General features: G+C 37.4%; 1 protein-coding gene across 8 annotated transcripts in view; it reads left to right on the top strand.

Annotated features, from left to right (window-relative positions):
- Positions 1-7037, top strand: part of VRK1 (VRK serine/threonine kinase 1) — a 32400-nt gene extending 25363 nt beyond the window's left edge. For 4 of the 8 annotated variants that reach the window (XM_087922155.1, XM_087922156.1, XM_087922152.1 and 1 more), the window contains 2 exons: positions 1254-1365; positions 1660-1883. In XM_087922155.1, the coding sequence (XP_087778281.1) occupies positions 1254-1365; positions 1660-1790 (243 nt within the window). In that variant the 3' untranslated portion in view covers positions 1791-1883. Of the gene's footprint in view, positions 1-1253; positions 1366-1659; positions 2235-6646 lie in introns of those variants that run through there. The other 4 variants (XM_026716985.2, XM_087922157.1, XM_087922158.1 and 1 more) reach the window with 2 other exon arrangements.
- The last annotated feature ends 1395 nt before the right edge of the window (positions 7038-8432 follow it).

Genomic DNA, 8432 nt, shown 5'->3' on the forward strand with positions numbered 1-8432 from the left:
CAGGGGAGCTGCCCTGTGCCAGCTGAGGGTTACCTGCCCACTGCAGTTATTGTATGTAATTATCGAACCAATCTGTTCAGCCCAGCGGGGTTTAGATGGTAATCGTGAAAGATGGAAAGATGTAATGCAGTCTCCCCTTTTCGCATCGGCTATATAAGCTTGTAGCCACTTCAGCTCTTTCACTATGGATATACTTTGATCAAAGTTACCAAAAAAGTGAGTGGAAGTTTAGTAGTACTTTTTATGCTGATAGGCTAAGAACATTGAAAAACATTTTGGTTTCTTAACATTCATAGTAAAACAGGGGAAATATATGCACAGTTCCAGTTTCTTTTGAAGCATGTTGTCCTCTCTGCACCATTTATAAGGGATCTAACCTGATGCATTTCTGGTTGAGAAGCAGTTCTCGCTGTGGAGGGTAAGGGAATAACAAACAACATTTTAACCAAATAAGTCTGAAAGCTTTTAGAAATCTCTTTTACGTTAAAAAATGAATCCCAGGAAGAGCCAGAACTTTATTTATTTATGTTGTTTTCTAATTGGAATGTTTTCAAACTATTAAAAATCAGTATGGAAAGGAGGCTGTCAATGGTGGCTGCTTGAAATTTAACTTTTGGGGTTCACTGACTATAATTTAAATTTTGATCTTAAATAATAAATGAATGTTTCTAATTCATGATCTATAATTCTACACTATATAGTAATTGGTATTCTTTTAAAAATAATATTGGAATATGTATTTTTCTCATTGTTTTAGCACTATATTTCATTATTCTGAAAATATGAAATATAGTGAATATCTGAATTCTTACCTAAATGTGTGTAAAGCCTGAATTTCTTAGCAGAGAAGTGTCTGCAATTTGTACAAGACAAGAATCCCTCCAATCACTTAAAATAAAATTTCAATATAAAGGAAGCTGCTTAGGCAGTGCAAGAAGCAAATTTTGTATGCATAAGAAATCTTGTTGTATGGAAGGTCCACACTCAATGTGCTGTTGTAATTGTACCTGATTACTGTAAACTACACTCTTGTTGTGGAATTGACTAAAATAGGTTCATGCCAGAACCTGTATAAAATATTAAAAATCATAGCATGATTCCTAAGATAACATGCCTTTTCTGTTAAAAGGTTTTTGAGTTAATTACTCAGAGGATAGAAAACTTTGAGAAATATGGTTAGCAATTTTATATATGGTGTTATCATTTGTTTAATTTGCCTGTGTGCACTTTTTCTGTTTTGATTTGGACGATAGACAAAAAGAAAATTAGTTGCTGCATCAGGGACAGCTACTGCTGATGAGGACAATGCTGAAATAGCTGTTGACAGTGTGAAAAATGCCAAAAAAAGAAAGCCTGCATCACCGAGTAAGTCAAACATTCTTATTAGTGTTTGTCACAGATTTATCGCTATAGAAAAATTCAAAGATGTTTAAATTCTACAATAAATGTTAACCATTTTGTTGGGTAACATGGAAAAAGAAAGATTGTCAGCTATCTGCGAGTAGCAAATGTGAAATATATTTATTGCTCATCATATAAAACTGATGACAGTTAGTTAATGAAAGTTGTTGACGGTGGCTCCCTACCCCTTTTCCCACCATTTATTTTCCTCTCTGTTTTCATTTTTATCCTCACCTATCTTGTCCAATTCACTGTCAGGAAGTGCTGACTCCCTACAACCAAGTCATCACAGCAGGTTGCAGCCAGAGGCTACCAACAGCAGCAGCAGCAGCAGCAGCAGCAGCAGCAGTAGCAGTAGCAGTAGCAGTAGTAGTCACTTGCAACAGTGAGTGCAGTTACTTAAGAAAGGGGAGTTATGCAGATAGACTATAAAATCTTGGTAGTATTTTGGCATAAACTGTAGTTTATGACCGGCAGATGCACATCAGCAGGACGACTGAAAGGAAGGCTTGCCAATTCTTTTAGCAGGAAATGCCAGGAATTAGTTTGGACCTCACACATTCGCTGCTTGTGAGTTATAGCCCATCTCTAAAAGGCACTGTGGCAGATGGTATCATTTCCAAGTTAGGACTGTGCAAAGCATCAAAGGATTGCTTCTCTTTGAAAGAAACCTCAATCAAGGCGCACTTTTGAGGCAGTTCTGTGAAATGTAGTGGCACCTGGTATACATCAAAAAATCACTTCAAAGGCTTGCAACAGTTTTCATGCCCAGAAGACACTTGGATTGGCGGTTCCAACCCACCTCAATGTTGCTATTAAAAATGTTGAAGCAGAGCGTCCTACTTTCTTGAGTTAAAGCTTGTCTTGAATTATATTCCTCCTTTGATCTTTTGAGTTGGCTCCACAAAATGAAGCTATTTTGCTTTGGACAGCAAATATTTTTGGCATTTTTTAATTTTTATTTGTTTAAAACATTTATAGCCAACCTATTATTCAGAGCATCAATCTACAATCTATAAGAAAGCAAGAAAAAATAGTAAAACAAGTTAAATATAACTACAGCCAAGTTAAGACACGGCCACAACAACCAAAACAAAGATACAGCTAAAGGCCAGAAGGCATAAACAGGCTGTGACAGTAATGGCAACTCAAATTCATCTTCATTTAATGACCCCATAATCCCTTGCAGGATGGAGCCTGGCAACTGAATGGAGTTAGCAGAGTATTTTAATGGCTGGATGCCTTTCCTGTCGCCAGTGCAGAGTTTCGTTCAGCACATATATTCTCAGTGTGCCCAGAGAGAAATATCTGCCTCTACCTAGGATTGAACTCACAGCCTCTTGATTGTGAGGCGAGAGCTCCATCTCTAGTCCACCACATCACTCATATTGAAAGGCAGAAAATGTCAGCACAAACCTGCAAATGACATTGCATACCTGCAGCCATATTGTCAGGATTCTGGCAGTTACCCCAATTAAATCATGAGTCTCGAGCCAAGCTTCCAAAACTTCAAAGGATTTTTTGGGAGTTAACATGTCCGGCGCTGCCTGGGTGTAGCCAACTCTGAGACACATAATTCCTTGACACCCCTAACCCTGTTTTCCCCCCACCCTCTGGGTGTATCATAATTCATATTCTCCAATGAGACACATCCATAGCCAAGAGTTATCAATCATGTTCTCCAGTTAGAATTTTGTGCAGCAGAAACTTCAGACATCAAGTTACTATCTCTGAAAAACTATGTAAGGAATGCACTTTCAATTTCCAAGATGCCGCACTGCTCTTTCAAACGCCTTCCCCCCTCCCTTTCGGTTGGCAAATATTACTATAAATATTACTATTACTATATTACTGTAGCTCATCCAGGTCTTAACATTTGAGTATTTAGATACTGGGAGATATGCTCTTTCAAGTATCAGTACTTGACACTTAAAGCAGCAATCCCCAATCTTTCCAGTTTTGCGGACTGCTGGCGGCTTGGGTGGGGAAGACAGGATGGTTCTGTGCTCACCCATCGCTCGTGCGGCCTGGTTCTGAACAGGCTGCAGCCTGCTATCAGGTCCAGGTGTTTGGGACCCCTGACTGAATATCATTACAAGTGGTCCTTACTTAACAACTATTTGTTTAATAATCATTTGTAGTTAGTAGTGCTGAATGACTGGTATAAGACCAGTCCCTAAAGTTATGACTGTTGTATTCCCCCCCGCCTCCTAATGGTCAGGTAGTCAAAATTTGGGTGCTTGGCAGCCCACCTGCACTTACAATTACAGGGTAGGTGCTCCCCCTACCCTGATTCCGCATTTCTGCCCTTCTGATCACTAAACACAACACTATCTCTGCCAGGCCTGCTGGCTTATGTTTTGTCTGTGCCAGCCTAGCTGACCATTGCTGTGTTTTTCTTTCTGCTGCTAATGCACCCAGCCTGGCTTGGACCTATCACTGCCATCGTTAACTAAATCCCGCCCAATTTCTAGGCAGGACCCACCTCATTCCAAGCCATTTCAGGCTTGATCTCTCCCAACCCCAAGTCTCAGTAAGATAAGGTACTGCCTTCTCCAACTTTATTGCATCTGAACCACTACACCAGCAGGCCCCAACCTTTCTGGCGGGGATGTGGGGGGAAGAGAAGTGATGGTTCTCTGAGTGGTAGGGTTGTGTGTGAGCGCTTGCGCAAGTGGAGATGCACGTGATTGCCCGCTGCTTCCGCAGTCTGGAGGTTGGAGAACCCTCTGCACGACATCAAATTGGCTCTCATTAGGCAGGCAGTGTAGTTATTTTAGGTTCAGCGTTATATAATTTCTGAAGAATGTACCAACTGTGTTCTGCACTAGTATAGCAAAACTGCATACATGCTTTTCCAGGGAGAGTAATCTTATTCAGAATCTGAGATCAGATTCCTGCTCCTAGTCAATTCACAATGTCTTATTCATAGGAACATCTTCAATTTATTGGCAATCAGCAGGTTCTAATGGATATTCAACACCTATATTGTTTCACTTGACTGGATGTTAAAATACTGATGGCACTTAACCCCAGACTCCAATGAACTCAATGAGTTGTTGCATAAAAATGTTGAACAACAAGGATGATGGAATGGATTCCTGTGGTATCTCACAGTTGAACAGCCATGAGGCCAAGTAGAAACTCCTGAAAGCCACCCTCAAGAGTTGATCATACATATGAGTGCAACCAGTGAAGAAAAGCACCTTCTCCGAACTCAGTCAGTTAGTTTAGCAGTCAGATCCACCATATTTGTGTAGTAAGATTATCATTCTAAAATACTTTCCCATTTCTTTCAACAGAGGGAAATTTCTCCTAGTGTAATAAGAAATTTATCACACTCTAGTTGCACCCCATCAGTGCATCTATTATATTCTACATCAGGGGTTTTCAGATTTGACAGCTTTAAGACTTGTGGACTTCAACTCCTTAGAATTCCTCCTCCTGTCCTGTTAGCTCAGGAATTCTGAGAGTTGAAGTCCACAAGTCTTAAACTTGCCAAGTTTGGAGACCCTTACTCTAGATGCACCCCATTTTCATTGACCTTAATAGTCAATCTTGGGAAATATATTATTAAGGCATTATTACATCCCAAAACCCATATAAAGAATTAATTGCCCAACGCTTTAGTCACAAGTTATACGGAAACTACAGAGATGTTATTTGAATTGAATTCTAACTTAGAACTCCGATTATGGTCTGGAATTACATGTGAAACTCATAACAGGCAGCATGAAAGGCCTGTGAATTTTTGTGATTATTAAAGTAATTTAGATACTGAGGTAATGCAAGTGTTATTGAAGTGCATTATGTTAAAATCAGATTTAAGAAACTACAAGTAAAATGTATGTTTTCCTGTATTTATCCTCATGTTAATAACATGGAAAACTGGACACTTGATTAGATGCAAAGTTCATTTAAGGATAAAGAGCTAAACTGAAGTATTTCAATATTGCTTCAGGATGGATTATACTTTTTCTGTAAGTGTATCTTCCCCTCAATTTCAAGGCTGGTAGTTTATGTGGATGCATGGGAAGCACACATTTGTTGTTGTGGCTATACACAAATGTTCCCTATGCTTCCATTTGAGCAATCAAACTGAAAGCACAGCTGTTTACTTCATTTTCCACATCAGTTGCTGGAGTAAGACTTAAAACTTGAATATAAACAATGTAAGTCAGACTAAGCAACTTCACTATTGCTTCTGTCTTCAAAATCATTTTTTCCTTGACATTTTTTGTTCCTTTAGGAAATTTATTTTGCTGGAGCCAGAGAAAGTTGGCTAGATATTTACTCTTGATGGGTTGCCAGTTCCTTGTTCTAATCAAATATCCAATTCAATTCAATATATTTATATTTTTGATCACCAGCCATACCATATAAATTAAAACCTACATAAAAGTATCCATACTTTAATAATATACATCATAATGTGCAAAAATCATTAAGAATATTAAAACTTTATTATAGCAGATAAAGTGGAGAAATATTGGAAACTTAATAAAACCATATCTGTTAGAAGCAGCCTGTGCAAAGCTTACTGGCCTCTGTAGTGATAGCTCCTTGTCTAAATTCATTAAATATTCAATTTGATGTGACTCGGGTCAAAATGATTTATTTTTTTTATCAAGAGGGTCTCCAAAAATCTTCTGTATGCTGAAAGCAGAAATAGTACAGTATAATAAATATTGTGTAAAATCTTCTATAATTTCCTGGGAACATGGACAGAGGGACATATTATATGGAATATTAAGAAATTGGCCCTCTTTAATTGATGATGCCATTTGCTGGAACTCTACACTCATGAGTGACTCTCAGGAGGATAGCATTGTAACATGCCCTAAATATTTGCATTCAGTTTTAGTTTTTTTAAGTGTATACCCTTAGGCGATTTTATTTTGTAATGGTTTCAGAAAATGTCTTTAGGCAAAGACATGTAAAGCCCAGTTTCAAATTTTTCATTTGTGTTACTTAAATTTTAAAATAATTATGGAGAAAACCAAAAGGTATGTATGTGATTGGATACGAATAAACCAATTGGTACAAGAAGGAATGGAGTAACTCCTGTGCTCCAATCAAATATAATTTGTGTAGCTAGGTATGCCATTTTTAGAGTTATTAATATCCTGAATTTGATGTGGATTGTAAAGTATTGGTAAGTAAAAAAAAAGTATTTGGTTAAATTCAGAATTTCTGTGAACTGCCTTTTTAATAATGAAATTGTCTTTATTCATAATAACTCTAGAGATTGGAGCCACCAAACCCAAATTACAGAAGATGTCACCCAAACCCAAGACAAACTTGAAACCAAGGAAGAGAGTTCAGAAGTTAAAAAGCCCAGAATGAGTTTCCTACTTGCACTGCGTAGTGGGTTGTTGGTTTTTTTCTTTTGTTTTAATTTTACCTTATTACAGTACCATTTAGCTTTTTCATCTTTTGTATATTTGTTTAAACAGACATCTATAGTGCTAGCCTGAAAGTTTTTAAATCTTATATGTAGAATGTTTGGTTTAGTATGATTTTACAAAAGTTTCAGTGTTTTGGCATTTCTTTGCACATTCTTGCATTCAGCTATTTTGTATAAACTTGAATAAAAAGGAAATAATGTCTGCGTAAAATAAATATTAAAAATTTAATTATAAGTTGTTGGTTGCATATGTGTGCATGTGTATGTAATCACAGTCTGGCTCAAACCTATACTTACAATTTTATTGTCTAAAAAAGTAATAAAAAGGAACAACCAGGTTAAAAAAATCAAATGGAGGCAGAGGAACAGGAAGAATGTACTGATAGTTCAAAGATACATATTTTGGTTTAATTGGAATAGGACATCAGTTTTCCCAATGCTTCCGTGAAAATGAGATTTGAGCAGTGGGTTGGTAGGAGAGAAATAGAGGTACTTCTAAACGTATGGATTAACAAGGGACAAATCTCTAAATCGTTTCAAGGAACAGAAGACCACTGGATGGGAAAATATATTACAAGTGGATAAGTGGAAATTATCAGAAAGGGAATGTTGGGATAGAAGCTAGATCCAGGCAGGAAATGTGATTTTGAAGATAAAGACCAGGAAGTTTGTCTACCCGTAGAGCAGCTTCAAGAACAAACACATACGTTTCCTAGGAGCTTTGATGCTTTAAAAAGCAACGAGAGAATGGAAAAGCATTTGACAATGTTAAAAATATTGCAATAACCTGTATTTTTGAGGGTGGGGTAGAAAGGGGGTGGCAGCTCTTGGGAGTCCTGATTTGAATGCAAAGTCCCTTACACAAAGAAAGTAAGCTTCCCTTATAGCCTGCATTTACTGCTCTTGATGACTCCAGTTGTGTGTAAATATTAGAAAACAGCAGGGTCCTGCATTCCAAGAATTACTTGAGCACTGCCATGAAGACGAGAGTCCTTACCGGTATTGTAGTCATATTCCCAAGCTCTCCTGCTGTTTCTAATCTGTGCACGCAGCCATGAAAAAACCGGACTGACATTTACAGGCACAGCAGGGAGACACTTGAGTCAGGGAATATTAAAGACAACGCCACATACTTGGGATTTTTCCCCCTTGTCCCTTTTCATAGTGGTCACCATACATGAGACCTTTTCACAGGAGAGCTAGTTTGCTCTTCAGCTGATGGTATAATGAGAGTATTGATAATGAATCATTCAACAGTTCTTTTGGTGGTAAACATTCAGCAGATCCTTGTTTACTTTCCTACCCTCTAATCTAAAATATCTGCAGAGAGAATCCAATTTAATTGTAAGCATAGTTTATTTTAACCATGTGCAAACGTGCCTGCTTTATAATTGTATTTTCTTTACTTGTATTGAGTCTTAACTATTATTAAAACATATATACAGCTATATACTCATATGAATGGTAATTTTGCATATATACAGACTACACATATATAATTGTTTGTATTTATAAATTCATATTCAGTTTGCTATTTTGATACGCTAAAATTTAAGTTGGAATGAGCTGTCAGATTTGACATGCCATAACACCATTAATACAATTAGAACTGGTAGAGGGTGGG

Source organism: Pseudonaja textilis, chromosome 1 (assembly GCF_049901715.1).
Source record: "Pseudonaja textilis isolate UNSWEBS1 chromosome 1, rPseTex1.2, whole genome shotgun sequence".
Classification (NCBI taxonomy): Eukaryota; Metazoa; Chordata; class Lepidosauria; order Squamata; family Elapidae; genus Pseudonaja; species Pseudonaja textilis.